An 18,053-nucleotide genomic window follows, 5' to 3' on the forward strand; every position below is an offset into this window, starting at 1 on the left:
GTGGCAGAGGTCAGGGATTTGGAAGGCGCTGTTAAAGGAGCCTTGGTGAGTTGCTGCAGTGCATCTTGTAGATGGTACACACTGCTGCCACTGGCAGTGGTGAAGGGAGTGGATATTGAAGGTGGTGGATGGGGTGCCAATCAAGTGAGCTGCTTTGTCCTGGATGGTGTCAAGCTTCTTGAGTGTTGTTGGAGCTGCACTCATCCAGGCAAGTGGAGAGTATTCCATCACACTCCTGACTTGTGCCTTGTAGATGGTGGACAGGCTTTGGAATGTCATGAGGTGAGTTACTGTCTGCAAATGGACACAGACTGCTTCAATATCTGAGATTGGTGAATAGTGCTGAACATTGTGCAATCATCCATCAGCGAACATCCCCACTTCTGACCTTATGATGGAGCAAAGATCATTGATGAAGCAGCTGAAGACAGTTAGGCCTACCCTGAGGAACTCCTGCAGTGATGTCCTGGGACTGAAATGATTGACCTCCAACAACCACAACCATCTTCCTTTGTGCTAGGTAACACTTCAACCAACAGAGAGTTTTCCCCCTGATTCCCATTGACTCCAGTTTTGCTGGGGCTCCTTGATGCCACACTGTCAAATGCACCCTTGGTGTCAAGGGCAATGATGGAATGTTGGTTGATAAGTATGATTCTGTGAGTGTGACTATGCCATACTTGTCTAGTGTATCATACTGCAGTTATACTGGGCCTTGGTGAGACCACACCTGGAGTATTGCATGAAGTTTTGGTCTCCTTACCCAAGAAAGGATATACTTGTCATAGAGGGAGTGCAGTGACGGTTCACTAGGCTGATACCGGGGATGGCAGGACTGTCGTATGAGAAGAAATTGGTTCGACTGGACCTGTATTCACTAGAGTTTAGAAGAATGAGAGGGGATCTGATTGAAACGTATAAAATTCTAACAGGGCTAGACAAGCTTGATGCAGGGAGGATGTTCCCCTGGTTGGCAAGTCTAGAACCAGGGGCCACCATCTCAGCATATGGGGCGGGCCATTTAGGACTGAGATGAGGAAAACTTTCTTCTCTCAGAGGGAGGTCAATCTGTGGAATTCTCTACCACAGAGGGCTGTGGAGGTCAGGTCACAGTATATTCAAGAAATAAATTAGCTATTTTCTTTGGATATTAGGGGCATCAAGGAACTGGAAATTGTTGATATGATGTAGGGCATCAGAGGAATCGCAGATGTAGGTAGGAAGAGACTGGACAAGGAAAGAGAGAATGGAGTCAAGATAGGAAGAAATTAGTTCCGTGAGGCTGACACGATTGGTCTACCAGGACAGTCATGTTTGTGGATTTTGGGGAGGAGGTAAAAATGGGCTGTCCGAGGTTGGGAGACTATGAGGTTGGAAGCTGTGGAGAGAAGATCTCCAGAGGAGATGAGGTCAGTGACAGTCCTGGAAACAATGGCTTGATGTTCAGTGGTGGGGTCATGGTCCAGGGGGAGGTAGGAGGAAGTGTCTGAGGGCTGGCGCTCAGCCTCCGCGAGGTAGAGGTCAGTGCGCCAGACAACAACAGCACCACCCTTGTCAGCGGGTTTGATGACAATGTCAGGGTTGGACCTGAGAGAACGGAGTGCAGTAAGTTCAGAGAGAGACAGGTTAGAGTGGGTGGGAGCAGCAGTGAAATTGAGACGGCCGGTGTCACACCGACAGTTATCAGTGAAAAGATCAAGGTCAGTTAAGAGGTCAGTGGGAGGGGTCCAGGTGGAGGGAGAATATTGGAGGGGGTGAAAGGATCCGTTGAATGGGGAGAGGACTCCTGCCCAAAGAAGTGAGCAGGAGACGAAGGTGGCGGAAGAAGAGTTCAGCATCGTGCCGAGCCCGTAATTCATTGAGGTGAGGGCGTAAGGGTATGAAACTGAGTCCTTTGCTGAGTACTGAATGTTCAGCATCAGAGAGGGGAAGGTCAGGGGGTCTGGTGAATACATGGCAAGGGCTGGCTTTGGAAGACAGGATGGGGTCAGAGGGACGGGAAGGGGTGGAGGGTCCTGGATGGGCGTTGGTATCAATGAGTTGTTGAAGCTTGTGTTCCTTAGCACCTGAAAAAAGGAGACAAAGTTTCTTGCTAAGGTGTCGGATGAGACGAAGAATAAAATGAAACTGGGGGCAAGGACAGCTTTGAATTAGGGTGAGTCGGTGTTGCTGGAGGGAGAGGTCAAGTGTGTTCATATGGCGATGCATGGAACTGAGTGTGGATCTCAGGATATGATGAGAACAGCAGTCCGAGGAGTGTTGTATGTCCCGGAAATACCTGTAATCCTGGGTGGATTTGAAACATGAGGGATGGAACTTCAGCTGAAATCCATGTAGGGTAATTCAGATACAGAGACAGTCACTGAGGAAGGGAATAAAAACAAAAAAACTGCGGATGCTGGAAATCCAAAACAAAAACAGAATTACCTGGAAAAACTCAGCAGGTCTGGCAGCATCGGCGGAGAAGAAAAGAGTTGACGTTTCGAGTCCTCATGACCCTTCGACAGAAATTGAGTTCTAGTCCAAGAAAGAGTTGAAATATAAGCTGGTTTAAGGTGTGTGTGTGGGGGGCGGAGAGATAGAGGGGGGGGGGTGGTGTGGTTGTAGGGACAAACAAGCAGTGATAGAAGCAGATCATCAAAAGAGGTCAACGACAATAGTACAATAGAACACATAGGTGTTAAAGTTAAAGTTGGTGATATTATCTAAGGAAGGGAATATGGCTGTGAAAGCGAGTTTTATTAAACACCTTGTCAAACACCAGGACGGAAATGGAAAGCAATGAAGGTGAACAGGGCAAAAGAAACAAGCGGAAATCCTGTCAGAGAGAAGAGCAGTACTTCTTCAAGGTAGGCCTTCCTGGAAGAGAAATGGTAGTAAATTAAACACTCAGATAAAGGCAAAATACTGTGAATGCTGGAAACCTGAAACAAAAACAAAAAAACAGGTCTGACAGCATCTGTGAACAGAAAGACAGATTTAAGGTTTCAAGCCTGTATGACTCTTCTTCAGAGCTATAGAGAAGTAGAAATGTGGTGAAATATATAATGTTTAGGTAGAGTGGAACAGTGAAGCTGGATATAAGGTCAACGATAGGTGGAGGCAAAGGAGAGATTGCGAAAGATGTCATAAACAAAAGGTCAAAGGGTTATTAATAGTGGTGGTACTGGCTAAAGGAAGTGCTAATGGTGACATTAAGAAAGCAGAATGTGATAATGGCTGGACTAGGGTAAGCACTCTGGAAAGTGACAGATGGCCCTGGTGGGGGAAGGGGACGGTGGTGGGAAAAAAGATTAAAAAGGCCAAAAGCTGGGGATAAAACAATAAATAAAAATGGAAACAAATTTAAAAAATAATAGTAATGAAAATAAAATAAATAATGAAAAATGAAATAAAATAAATAATGAAAAATGAAATAAAAAATAAATAAAGGCACTTTACAGCCTTCTGGACTTAACATTGAGTTCAACAACTTCAATCCATAAACTCTCTCCTCCATCCCCACCCTCTTTTTGATCTCCCCCTTTTTTCTTATTCATTTTTATTTCTTATTATTTACTTACTTCTTGATCTTATTGAAACGTATAGGATTCTGAAGGGGCTTGACTGGGTAGATATTGAAAAGATGATTTCCTTAGTGGGGGAATCTCGAACTAGGGGGCACAGTTACAGAATAAGGGAACACTCATTTAAAACTGAGATGTGAAGGAATTTCTTCTCTTAGAGTGCCTTCTGGAACTCTCTACCCCAGAAGGTCGTGGAGGCTTTCCATTTCCCTCCTGGTGTTTGACAAGGTGTTTACTAAAACTCGGTTTCACAGCCATATTCCCTTCCTCAGTGACTGTCTCTGTCTCTGACTTACCCTACATGGATTCCAAATGAAGTTCCATCCTTCATGTTTCAAATCCACCCAGGATTACAGGTGTTTCCGGGACATACAACGCTCCTTGGACTGCTGTTCTCGTCATATCCTGAAAGTATTTAAAGAGGAGGTAGCTAGATTTTTGAAATATTGGGGAGTTGAGGGTTATGAGGAGCTGGCATGAAAGAGGAGTCGAGGCCTGGGGCAGATCAGCCATGATCTTATTAAATACCAGGGCAAGCTTGAGGGGCCGAATGGCCTACTCCTGCTCCTAATTCTTAAGTTCTTATGTTTGTATGGATATCACTGAACCAGATTTATTTTAATGACAACTCGGTAATTTCCTGGACACCACTACTGATGCTAACTTTTTATTCCAAGCTTGGGTAATTAACTGAACTCAGCATCACAATTGCTTCATGCACTCACATCTGCAGTGAACTCCATATACCTCATTTCCTTTAATAGCTTTGATTAACAAAAATCCATCAGTCTCAGATTTGAAATGAACAGTTGATCTAGTAGTAATTGTTGATTGCTGAAGAGAGTTCCAAGCTGCTCCTACCCTTTTTTGTGTAGAAGTGTTTCATTACTTCACTTTTAGAAGGTTGGGCTTATCATCCCCAGCTACGAATTCCAATACTCTTCAATCTTCTCTTCTTCCTTCCTGAATGAAAGTTTTTGCTGTCATTAGACAGGAATAAAAGATCACTAGCTCATTTTTCAGCATTTTTTCCCACATTATAGATATTTGTTGCATTACCTCACTCTTATTCCTTGAGCTTGTACTCTCATGGGGGAATCAAGCCTTGGCATTAAATCTTATGACTTTAGACTTCCTTGTGTCACATGGTTCAATGGGTTTGATGTTGGTGGTTGCAGTGGGTAGTGTAGTAATGAGGGTTGCACAGTTTTTAATTCATTCATGAGATGTGTGTGTCCTTTGTAAGGCCAACATTTATTTTCCATCTCTAATTGTCCTTGAGAAGGTGGTAATGAGCCGCCTCCTTGAACTGCTGCAGTCCATCTGGTGTAAGTACACCCACAGTGCTGTTAGTGAGGAATTCCAGGATTTTTCTCCAGTGACACTGTAGGAATGGCAATATATTTCCCAGTCAGAATGGTGTATGCCTTGGTTGAGGGGGCGGGGATGGATCTTGCAGCTGGTGGTGTTCCCATCCATCTGCTGCCCTTGCCTTCTAGATGGTAGAGGTCATGGGTTTGGAAGGTTTGTTGAAGGAGCCTTAGTGAGTTGCGGCAATGAATCTTGTAGATGGTACACACTGCAACCACTCTGTGCCTGTGGTGGAGGGAGTAAATGTTCAAGGTGGTGGATCAAATGGGCTGCTTTGTTTTGGAGGTTGATGAGCTTCTTGAATGCTGTAGGAGTTGTGCTCATCCAGGTAAATGAGTTATCAGCGGTCGTCAACCTCGTGTGCCATCAACTTCTCTCTGGTACCCTGGTTATGTGAACATAGATTCTGCAGAAGGACCCTGGGTGTGGGCAAGTACATAATGGCGGATGGAATACTCCAGTTCCACAAACTTCTCATCTGTCAAATTCTGGCTGAGCCTTTCCTGCCGGGTGAATTTGTGCAGTGTGTAGCTTGCCACTTTACTGGGGCTGTACAGTAGGAGCCCTCATCTGAACTGTTCTCACACTGAAGCGAGCTCTGAAAATGCCTCAGCTCCTTCCCACTAATTGCCAGGTCATCGCGTGTGTACCTTACCTTCCTGTGGATAAGACATTAATCCTGCCCTCTTACATTAAAAATCCCATGGCTCAGTTTCAAAGAAGAGCAGAAATATTATGGCCAGTATCCCGGCCAATATTTATCCCTCAGACGGCATTTAAAGCAGATTATTCAATCATTATCACCTCACTGTTTGTGGGAGTTTGCTGTGTGCAAATTGGCTGCCATGTTTCCTACATTGCAACAGGGGCGACACTTCAAAAGCTTCATTTGGGACAGCCTGGGGTTGTGAAAGATCCTATCGAAATGCAAGTATTTCTTTTCTTCTTGTGATGTATAATGGTGTCATTGATCACTTCCTTGTCCCTCTCTGCTGATAGCTGAATGGAAAAGGTTGAAGAAGTGGTGACAGCTTGTCCAATGCTCCAAGTTGGGCTTTGCAGACAATTTGCACATTTGCGCCAGTGGAACCCCTCACTGTTGATAAGTGCCTTCAGCGCCACACGGATCCCACAAACAACCTCCTGCACCCTGGGAATGCCTGTGGGATTGGCGACCCAGTCACTTCTACTCCACAGAGGACTTGTTGTATCTGGTGAAGTCAGTCACCCTGTGGGCGAGGCCATCTGTCACCTCCTGAACGTCAGCCCTGTTATATGTGAACTGTTAGAAGGATTCAGATTTGAATAGAATAAATAATGATGCTGGCAAAATTCTTGAATTAATTTTACTGAACTATGTTTCAAATTCAAAGGGATATGAACAGCACACTGATAGCTGATGAACAGGTGAATAACATCGTGCAGGACCTATCAATGAAAAACAAAACTTACAAACCAATTTCTTTTAATTCAGTTGTGTCCTTTTATAAATACTTCACTGAAACTGAATCCTCCCAATCCAATTTGTGGTTTACCTTTTGAACTACAGGACAACTACTGGCCTCTCTCATCCAGTTCCCTGTCTTACTTTAAACTATAAGGTCAAAGGTTTACTCATACAGTTGTCCGGATGATACCCACAAAATTGTATCATCCACTCAGTCCCCAGCTTTTCCCTTCAATCTTGTTAGTTTAACCCACAGAAAAACTGGTCTCATTCTCCCAGACATTCTGACCTTAACTCAACTGCAGAAAACTGACATATCCCCCCCTAGCTCCCCACTTTACCCCAACCAGGAGACTAAAGGGTTCCACGTTCCCTGAACAACACTCACAAGCTTTTCTCTTACCCAGCCCAGCTGGTTTCCCCTAGTCTCTGTCCACACCTGGAGTGATGGTCAGATTGCCGGGGGAAAAGATGTAACTTCTGACATGTTGGCCAATGTCTGGCTATGCAACCAAGAACAAAGGATGGAACACCTTCCTTATGCTTCCCTTTACATGTGTTCAGAACTTGTGGTGATCAGTGATTGGTTACTCCTTGCATGGTCAGCTCTGTGAATGGTCAAGGGTGATGTCACCCCACATGGGCAGAATCCCTGTGAACTGTTTAAAAATGCCCCCTTTGACTGTTACAAAACTCTCAAAGAGTCCTAGCATTCCACATGTTTGATAAGCGCCACCCAGGTACCTTCCTTCATACTGTTTCAAGGTTCCTCACTTCCCCGACCACTATAATGACCCTGGAACCAGAAGTATAAGATTCCCTTGATAGGTACTTGTATCATTGGAATGTTTGCAACAATAACAGACTCCATACCCACTACATGAAATTGCAGGCTTTTGGTCATCTTATTGCCTATATCCTGTCTTAGGAATACAGAACGCAGGACATTTCTGTTAAGTGCTTGCTTGCACTGGTGAATTGACCATTATTATTTTCCAATCATTGAACTCTTGTGTTCCCACAATGATCGAGCTAGCATGTTCAACAGTGGCTCTTTCGACTTAATATATCATGCTTTTATATATATTCTCACAGCGTTACAGGTTATGCAGCTGAAAATTGATAACTACATTACCAGTTCAGTCATTTTAGTCCATATTTACAGCCCAATCACCCTCCTGCTGCAGATATCTCCAGTGAATTTCTGGAAGGGATTGGATCTGTAGCAATCAAGGGCTCTGGCCTCCTTACCCTTTGTTGCATCTGATAGGCATTTGCAGGAAGCAGCTTCGTGTCTTCCTTCAGCATTACACAGAGGTGGTCAGTAGCTTCCTCGGTGAGGAACACGCCGGCATACGCGCAGCTGCTATCGTGACATCTGTTTCCTCAGCTCTCTCTTTCAGGAAGAGGAAGCGGTGGCGAGTTTGGTGGAGTCGCTGGACTAGCCTTGTCTCTTGTCCCTTGCTCCTCCTCCCCCACGAAAATGTAGAATGGAGGGATGCCCAGCAGAAAGGCCACTGCGATCTTTTCGCCTTGCAAACACACTGAGAGGGGTAAGGGTTCCGGAAGTATTCCTTTCAGGCCCTCAGTGGAGCTCCGGGTGGCAAAAACGGAAGGTCCCAGTGGTGGAGAAGCAAGGAGAATCTGAGAGATCGGAACCAGATTAGGAGACATAAAACTTCAAAACTCGCACTACTACCTTTCAATCCAAGTGCCTCGGCCTCTAGGTTTTCCAATTATTGCTGAGGGCTTTGGCGGGCCAATGTAAAAGTCACAGGAAATTATTGTGCAGCAAAAATAGGAGCTCACTTATGCCATAATTTCCTCCAAATCACGTGCTGGAAAATGAAGCCAGCTCTGAGGGTGGATTGTGGTGAAGAATGCAGGTTTCCAGGAAATTCCTGTGTGCTAGGGGAAGCGGAGGTCGATTCCTGTTACTGCAGTGGAGAGTCACTTAAGGGCAGCGTATTTATGAATCTTGTGTGAGATGGTTCCCTCACATCAAAAGAGGAGATGACGCCCACCACAGGTGACAATCAGTCGAGTTTTGCGGACAGCTTCAGCTGAGATCCCGCCGAACCCGTGAACACGTTGCCCTCCCACACTCGGGACTTGCTGAGGTGCAGTTCGTTCATGGACTCGCCAATGAGGAAAACTCGATGAGCTCCAGGAATATGGACTCGGAACCTGACCCACTTGTCGGAAGGGAGCACACCAGACTTGGGTTCAAAGAGGACACACCCCTTCTTCCACATGTTGTAAGTCTGAGGGAATGGAGGCCACTGTGATTCAGCATAGCACCGGATAACATAATCGCAAACGTGTCCAAAATCCTCTTCATCTTCCGGCCTGACAAATATCCCTAGCTTGTATACTCCGGAAGCAGGAAGGCTAACGCCAATGCTCACTTTGTTTTTTGTATGAGTACATAAGGTATGCCTTTGCAAAGGACAGTCCTCAGTGCTTGCCTCATCCCTGGTTAACTTTGCAGTAACTTCCACATCCTTGGCAGTCTGGAAAGTAATATTGCACTTGCCATGTGGTGTGTTTATAACAGGTTCGGGGTGACTGGCTTTGCTAAAACCAATTTCTTTTGTTCTTATCCCAGGGCCACAGTGGTTACTCAAGTTTTCAGGAAATAGTTCATTTTGATTGACAGGGTTTGGACAATCGATAAGACAGTTGCAGATGTTCTGATAAGAACTTTCTCGGTAATATGGCTTAACAAAGACAGAGAGCCTGCAGTAGCCTTTAGCCAGTAATGCAACTTTGCAAACCAACTTTCCTTCCCCTATTTGAGACACAATGCACCTCTTGGTCACATCATTATCTAAGTCTCCGTGAATCAATTTGTATGTTGCTGATAATGGTCTTGAAGTTTGGAAATGCAACAGTGCACAGCCATCTGGTGCGTTAATAAAACCTTCTGAGCAGCTACAGCTGCTGATGCCAACGCACTTGGCACTCCAGTGCAGTCCCCAGAAAGTGAACGGATTGGCTGGGAGTCTTTCATGAACCTTTGTCACAGGGCAGTCGACCTGATAAGAACAGATCCAGGTATAGCTCTCTTTGGAGTCCAGTGGCTTCCCAAAAATCTTAAGGTCATACTTGCCCCGCGATGGTGGTATGACTCTGAGCTCCATCCCGTTTGGCGTCACCCTCATTATTCCACAAGAGGTGTCAATGTTCCCCAGGTGGCTCTTACCGAGCTCAGTTATACTGTAGCTGAATTCCACTGTGTGAGCACTTCCCAAGCTCACTGCAGCTTCACCATTTACTGCATGAAAGGGAAAAATGGGATAGAGAGGGGAAGAGATCAGACGCAAATCTCAACATGATGCACTTCACTCCTATCTGCTTCTGGAAAGTGGAATTGCTACGATGTAGAACTTGTTATTAATGTGTAGTAATGGAGGAACAGTCCAGTCCACCCATCACCCTTGTGCTCGCTGACCTATATTGGCTCCTGGTCCAGCAACTCCTCCATTTTAAAATCTTACCCTTGTACTGAAACTCCTCCATGGCCTCTCCTCTCCCTATCTTTGTAGCCTCCTTCAGCCCCATAATGCTCCGAGGCTGAACTGGGTGCCAATGTAAGGTAGGGAGCACAGGAGTGATGAATGAATGTAATTGCTGCTCTGCTACCAGATGTTAGTACAATGATGTACCATAGAGGGAGTGGTTGAGACGAGCATCACTGCATCTAGGAAAAATGAGCAAATATTTGAAACAGAAGAGGATACAGGGAGACAAGGAAAGAACAAGAGGGTGAAATAATCCTAGTTTGTTCTAACAAAGAACCAAATGAGACCTGATGGACAAATAATCGGTTTCTGAACATTGAGGCCAAGAGTTTTTGCTTTGGGTGCAATCGGTGTTCTGAGTGCAAATTCCACTCAAAATTGAGTTGGTTTTGCAAAGTGATTTTTTTGCGCAAGTTTCCATTTAAACTTATTTACATATCGTCAAAGATAAAACCCCCTGTGAACCAGTGCAATTGGCAGAGTTTTGTAAGGTAGTTATTGTTTGAAAAAACTTGTAATAATTAATATTTCTTGTCATATTTAAAAGTGACAACCTGGTGAAGTCTGCCTAATACAGCCGAATGAGTGTTTATCACAAGAAGGAGTCTGTCATGGTCTCTTACAATCTGTTGCCACCATATATGTTGAGGGTCTTGATGCAGACCTCAAGGGATCTGTCTCTATGCTATCTCTGCTAAGCAAGATGTTGAGACTGGCGAAGGTTCTGGTTGAACATAATTTCATGAAGTTTATTACTAGCAACAACTATACACAGCTCTGCAGAGGCCTTGATTTAGTCTGACAGCCTGACAGTTACTTACATAGGTTGATTACTTAACTATATGCCTGACTCGTAAGGTTCACATGAAGTCTTACTGATACTGAGTCACAGACAGTAGTGAGCATCTGCAGTAGAGATCACAGGCAATGGTGAGCATCTAACATGGAGGCTATACCTTTTATCCAGCCTTACACATGGTGATGTCACTATACATCTTCTTAAAGGTACATGTTATAGTCTGCAATGGCATGATGCAATATCACAACACAGTCCACTAGCTCACCATCTGTGAGTAACCCAATTTTAGATAACTGAAAAATGACTTAAAAAAGAAGTTATACAGAACCACTTACTAGTTTCGTTATACAGTGTAGTGGTCAGCTTCTTAGTATGTCAAAAAAAATTTAAAAGCTTTCAAAAGGTGCCCTTCAGCCCAAAGACCTACAATTGGCTGCAATTAGTGGAACTCACCATGGTGATTTATTCGATTTGGGGGATTGGCCAGTTTTGTGGGCAGGGTCATCTTCCAGTGCAATTCCTTTTAAATTAGCAGGAAAGATCACAGGTACTCAGTTTGCGATGGGCATAATCCCCTTGATTTTTTGCATTGGTTAGGCTGCTATTGGATTAATTAGGCTATATATTTCAGCAACCCTCTGCATAAAGTAATTTCTCCTAACCTCTCTTCTCACAATAAATTTGAAAGGATGACCCCTTCACTGTTGATTCCTCCAGCCAGAGAAAATTATCCTCCCCTGATTCCCATTGACTCCAGTTTTGCTGGCACTCCTTGATGCCACGCTCTGTCAAATGTGGCCTCGATGTCAAGGGCATGCAGTCTCACCTCACCTTGGGATTTCAAGGCTGTAATGAGGTCAGGAGCTGAGTGGCTCTGGCAGAACCCAATCTGGGCATCAGTGAGCAAGTTATTGCTAAGCAAGTGCTGCTTGATAGCACTGTTGATGACCCCCTCCATTACTTTACTGATAATTGAGAGTAGACTGAGGTGGTAATTGGCTGGATTGGATTTGTCCTGCTTTTTGTGTACAGGACATATCTGGGCAATTTTCCACATAGCCTGGCAGGTGCCAGCGTTGTAGCTGTACTGGAACAGCTTGGCTAGGGGCATGACAAGTCCTGGAGCACAAGTTTTCAGTACTATTGCCAGAATATTGCCAGGGCCCATAGCCTTTTCAGTATCCAGTGCCTTCAGCCGTTTCTCGATATCACGTCTAGGGAATCGAATTGGCTGAAGACTGGCATCTGTGATGCTGGGACCTCTGGAGGAGGCTGAGATGGAACATCCACTTTTGACTGAAGATCGTAGCAAATGCTACGGCCTTATCTTTTGCACTGATGTGCTGGGCTCCTCTATCATTGAGGATGGGGATATTTGTGGATCCTCCTCCTCCATGCATTGTTTAATTGTCCACCACCATTCACAACTGGATGTGACAGGATCTGATCTGTTGGTCTTGGGCTCGTTTAGCTCTGTCTATCACTTGCTGCTTATGCTGTTTGGCACGCAAGTAGTCCTGTGTTATAGCTTCACCAGGTTGACACTTTTTTAAGTATGCCTTGTGCTGCTCCTGGCATGCCCTCTTGCACTCTTCACTGAGCCAGGATTGATCCTGAGTGAGACACAGCCAGAGTGAGTGTGGGTATTGGCAATCTGGTGCACAGTGGGAATTCGGTGCAGAGGAGAAGTGGAACACTTTGCATTTTTTCTTTGCTAACCAACTTCCTAAATCTTCAGAGAGTGGTCTTTCCCTGCTGCAGCCATAGAGGCTACAAGGGAAAGGAATGACTGGTAAGTAATGGGTAAGGTCAGGTAAATATTTACTACTTTAATCGCTTATAGTTTAAGGTCTTTATGTGGCTTTTAGTTTGTATATTCTGAGGATCAGGAAAGAAGGGCCCTGGAGTAATTGATTTTAAAGGTTTAATTTAAAGGGATAAGTCATGGCAGGAGAGCTCAAAGCCGTGGTGTGCTCATCGTGCTCCATGTGGGAAGCTGGGGACATTTCCAGTGCCAGGAGCCAGCATGTGTGCAGGAAGTGTGTCCAGCTGCAGCTCCTGGAAGCTTGGGTTTCAGAGCTGGAACGGCAGCTGGGGACACTGTGGAGCATCCACGAGTCTGAGAGCATCGTGGATAGCACATTTAGAGAGGTGGTCACACCACAGTTGAAGAGACTTGAGGAAAGAAGGGAATGGGCGATCACCAGGCAGTCCAAGAGAAACAGGCAGATAGTTCAGGAGTCCTCTGGGGTCCTGCTTGCAAATTGGTATTCCGTTTTGGAAGCTGATGAGGGAGCTGATTCCTCCAGGGAATGCAGACAGAGCCAAGCTTCTGGCACCACAAGAGGCCTATCTGTACAGGAGGGGAGGAAGAGCAATAGTAATAGGGGATTTTATAGTCAGGGAAACAGATAGGCGCTGCTGTGGCCATCAGTGTGACTCCAGGATGGTATGTTGTCTCCCTGGTGCCAGGGTCTGGGATGTCACTGAACGGCTGCAGGGCATCCTGAAGGGGGAGAGTGATAAGGCAGAGGTCACTGTACATGTTAGTACCAATGACATAGGTAGAAAGAGGGATGAGGTCTTGCATCAAGAATTCAGGGAGTTAGGCTGTAGACAAAAAATCAGGACCTCTCGGGTTGTAATCTCTGGATTACTCCCAGTGCCACGTGCTAGCGAGCTTAGAAATAGGAGAATAGCGCAGATGAATAAGTGGCTTAAGAGTTGGTGCAGGAGGGAGGGTTTTAGATTCTTGGATCACTGGGACTGTTTCTGGGGAAGGTGGGACCTATACAAGGGGGACAGTCTACACCTGAACCAGAGTGGGACTAACATCCTTGTGGGCGGGTTTGCTCGTGCTGTTGGGAGGAGTTAAAACTAATTCCGCAGGGGGAGGGGACACAGAATGTTAGCAGAATAGGAACACATCATAATATAGTTAAAAAAAATCAAGTCAGAGGAAGTACAGCTGCAATAAGCTTCAAGGGAGTAAGGCAAAGCTGGATGGCCTCTACTTTAATGCTAGGAGTATTACAGGTAAAATGGATGAGTTAAGGATGAGGATTGACATGTAGAATTGGGATATAGTAGCCATCACAGAGACCTGGTTGAGGGAGGGGCAGGATTGGCAGCTCAACATTCTGAGATATAGAATCTTCAGGTGAGACAAGGGATGGGGTAAAAGAGGAGGGGATGTTGCAATATTAGTTAAGGAGTCTGCAGTAAGGAGAGATGATATCTTGAAGGGGCATCAAATGAAACTTTGTGGGTAGAGCTTAGGAATAAAAAAAGGGCAGCCACACTGTTAGGTGTTTATTATAGATCCCCAGGTAGTCAGCGGGAAATTGAGGAGCAAATATGTGCACAATTTGCGGAGGTGTGTAAAAACAATAATAATAGGGTAATTATATTAGGTAATTTCAACTTTCCCAACAATAATTGGGATAGACACAGTGTTAAGGGCTTGGATGGAGTGGATTTCTTGAAATGTGTGCAGGAGAACTTTTTAGGTCAATATGTAGAGGGTCCAACAAGGGACGGCGCAGTGCTGGACCTAATTCTGGGGAATGAAGCCGGACAGGTGGCTGAGGTGGTGGTGGGGGAGCATCTTAGTGATAGCGACTACAACATGGTACAATTTAAGCTTGTTATGGACAAAGAAATAGGCAAGTTGCAAAAAAATGTTTTGGATTGGGGGAGAGTGTATTTTAGTAAATTAAGGCAGGATCTGGCTAAGGTAGACTGGGAACAGTTACTTGTGGGGAAATCTACAGAGGAGCAGTGGGGGATGTTCAAAAAGGAAATGGGGAAGGTACAGGCTCAACATGTTCCTTCTCAGGTAATAGGAAGGCGTAACAAGCCCAGAGAACCATGGATGACCAGAGATATTCAGGATACGATGAGAAGGAAAAGAGAGGCCTTTAGCAGGTACAAGGGAAGCAAATCAACGGAGGCATTAGTGGAGTACAGACAGTGCAGGGTGGAGCTTAAAAAAGCAATTAAGGGAGCAAAGAGAGGATATGAGAAATCTCTGGCTGGTAAAAGTAGGGAAAATCCCAAGATATTCTATAAGTATATCAATGGGAAGAGGATAACCAGGGAAAGAGTAGGTCCCATAAGGGACCAAGGGGGGAAATCTATAAGTGGAGCCAGAGGACATCACTAGAGTGTTGAATGAATACTTCACATCCGTCTTCACCCAAGAGAATGAGGATGAAGGTATGGAACTTGGAGAGAGAGACTGCGAGGTTCTTGAGCACACTGAAATAGGGAGTGACAAGGTATTGGAGGTGTTGGCAGGCTTGAAAGTGGACAAATCTCCAGGTCTGGATGATTTGTGTCTTAGACTGCTGAGGGAGGCAAGGGAGGAGATCGCAGGGGCTCTGACCCAAATTTTTAATTCCTCTCTGGCCACGGGGGAGGTGCCAGAGGATTTGAGAATAGCTAATGTGATTCTGCTATTTAAGAAGGGTTGTAGAGAGAAGCCAGGGAACTACAGACCAGTGAGTCTTACATCAGTGGTAGGGAAACTATTGGAGAAAATTCTGAAGGAGAGAATCTATCTCCACTTGGAGAGGCAAGGCTTAATCAGGAATAGTCAGCATGGCTTTCTCAGAGGGAGCTCATGCCTAACAAATTTGATTGAATTTTTTGAGGAGCTGACCAGGTGTGTAGATGAGGGTAGTGCAGTGGATGTAGTTTATATGGATTTCAGCAAAGCCTTTGACAAACTAAAGCTTGTCCATCATCTATAAGGTGCAAGTCAGGAGCGTGATGGAATACTCTCCACTTGCCTGGATGAGTGCAGCTCCCACAACACTCAAGAAGCTTGACACTGCCCTGAACAAAGCAGCCCGATTGATTGGCACCACATCTACAAACATTCATTCCTTCCAATACTGATGCACGGTGGCAGCAGTGTGTACCATCTACAAGATACACTGCAGGAATTCACTGAGGCTCCTTAGACAGCACCTTCCAAACCCACGACCGCCACCATCTAGAAGGATAAGGGCAACCGACAGATGGGAACACCACCACCTAGAAGTTCCCTTCCAAGCCACTCACCATCCTGACTTGGAAATATATTGCCGTTCCTTTACTGCCGCTGGGTCAAAATCCTGGAACTCCCTCCCTAACAGCACTGTGGGTGTACCTATATCACCTGGACTGCACAATTCATGAAGGCAGCTCACGACCACCTTTCGATGGACAATAAATGCTGTGCTAGCCAGTGAGATCCAGATGCCATGAATTAATTTTCAAAAAACCCTATGAGGAAAGGTTGGGCCTGTATCCATTGGAGTTTAGAAGACTGAGGGGTGATTTGATTGATACATATAAGATCCTGAGGGGACTTGACAGCATAGATGTTGAAATGATGGACCCTCTTGAGAGGGAGAATAGAACTAAAGGTCACAGTTTAAACATTTAAAACAGAGAAGAGAATTTTTTCTCTCAGAGGGTTGTAAATCTGTGGAACTCTCTTCCTTAGAGAATGGTGGAGGCAGGGTCATTGAATATTTTTATGGCTGAATTAGATAATGGAGTCAAAGTGTATAGGGATAGGAAGTAAAGTGGAGTTGAGGCCACAGTCAGGTCAGCCATGATCTTATTGAATGGCAGAGCAGGTTGAATGGGCTGAATGGCCTACTCCACCTCATTACTTTCAACCCACACACTGACAAACCCATCATACATCCACAGGGATCTCACATCTCAAGGGGCAATATCACTAACTCTCACAGTCACCCTCACATCTCCATCAGGCTCATATCCTCCCCAGCCCATGTCCTCATCCCATCCATGGCTCACCACACAGACATTCCACGCAGTGCCATGCGTCCTGCTCACACTCTCTCCAACTGTTTTCATGCAGGAGAAGCTGGCTCGCAGCTGGAGGGAGGAATCACAGACAAAGGGAGGATTGGCCCTCTTTAGGCCTCTCACTCACTTTGAGGAGTGTGCCATCGTGCTGACTGGTGAGGATGTGGACCGTGCCTTCAGTGACAGTGAGGTCAGTGGCAAACACCCTCGTGAGAATCCTGCACCACATCATCCCTCTCTCCATGCAACTGTGAATGCTCCCACTCCTGTTTTTGACTTTGCTGCCATGCACTAATTATCTCTACCTAGGTTCATAGGGAGCTCTGCCAAGCGACCGACACCCTCAGCCAGCCAGTCCCGCAGCTCCATCCACATCCTTACTCCAGAGAAGGGGACACCTCATCCATTGAACAGCTCTAAATAAGCAGCCCAGAAAGCCTGTCACCCTCCACCAGTGCAGAGACACACACCTCAGTGGGACCTAGATCTAGAGCAGGCTTGAGTTCATAATCTGGTGGTCACCACATGGACACATATCCGCAGCACGAGGAGACAGGTTCAGCCAAGCTCCCCGGCACTCAAAGGACTGCTGGAGAAGATGCATCTGTGAGGTCCGAGGCAGATGACAAACCTCTGGATTAGGCCTTCCAACTCATCAGCAGCTGCAGGTGGGGGAACATCACACAGAGTTATTGGAAGCCCTCAACAGAGAGGCAGGTGAGTTGGAGGAGTACGTTCGCCTGCTCTTTGATAAAGCGGTGCCCACATGTGTGCGTATGGAGGTTTCCATGGGTAGGAGGGTGGATGCCATTGAGACCCTGGTCCAGCAGAACATGGAGATACGCACAGACCTGCACTCCATCATGGTATCCATGGGTGACTTCCTGCAGTGGCAACGCAAGAAGGAAACAGGGCACCTCAAAGTCCTTTCAGGTGCTACTTCCCCTCACATAATCGGGAAGGGGCCCTTGGGCACTCAAAGCGAGGAGGAGCAGCAGCTGGACACCCCTGGGCCTTCCATTTAAGAATCTCGGAGGCTGTCCTCTCCCTCTGAGCCCTTTTTGCCTGTGACCCTCTCAACCTCATCTTCTGTCACTGCAGAGGGAGCAGCTGGACCACAGGAGGAGTGCCAAAGAAACCAAGGGCCCTCAAGGCCTCGACTTCCCAGGTGATGCACACCGAAGTCATCAGTGGCAGCAGGGCCAACCATTGCACAGGCTGTGTCCATCCCTGCTGTGGATGTCAGGGGTCCCGGAGGGAACGATCCCTACGGAAAGCCTGGTCCACTCCTCCATCACCCCCTACTCCTCAACCCCCTCCTATGGCACCTACCCATGCCCACGCAAAAGATGCAACACCTGCCCCGTCACTTCCTCTCTCCTCACCGTCCAAGGGCCCAAACACTCCTTTCAAGTGAAGCAGCATTTCACTTGCATTTCCCCCAACTTAGTCTACTGCATTCGTTGCTCCCAATGTGGTCTCCTCTACATTGGAGAGACCAAACGTAAACTGGGCGACCG

At 46.0% G+C, this 18,053-nt stretch overlaps 1 protein-coding gene across 1 annotated transcript in view; it reads right to left on the reverse strand.

Annotated features, from left to right (window-relative positions):
* Window positions 1–8,420: 8,420 nt before the first annotated feature.
* ky (kyphoscoliosis peptidase) overlaps window positions 8,421–18,053 on the reverse strand; it is a 42,542-nt gene continuing 32,909 nt past the window's right edge. Inside the window, exon 7 of the mRNA XM_041183695.1 lies at window positions 8,421–9,661. Within this exon, the coding sequence (XP_041039629.1) occupies window positions 8,421–9,661 (1,241 nt within the window). The remainder of the gene's footprint in view (window positions 9,662–18,053) is intronic.

This window comes from Carcharodon carcharias, chromosome 1 (assembly GCF_017639515.1).
Source record: "Carcharodon carcharias isolate sCarCar2 chromosome 1, sCarCar2.pri, whole genome shotgun sequence".
In the NCBI taxonomy this organism is placed as follows: domain Eukaryota; kingdom Metazoa; phylum Chordata; class Chondrichthyes; order Lamniformes; family Lamnidae; genus Carcharodon; species Carcharodon carcharias.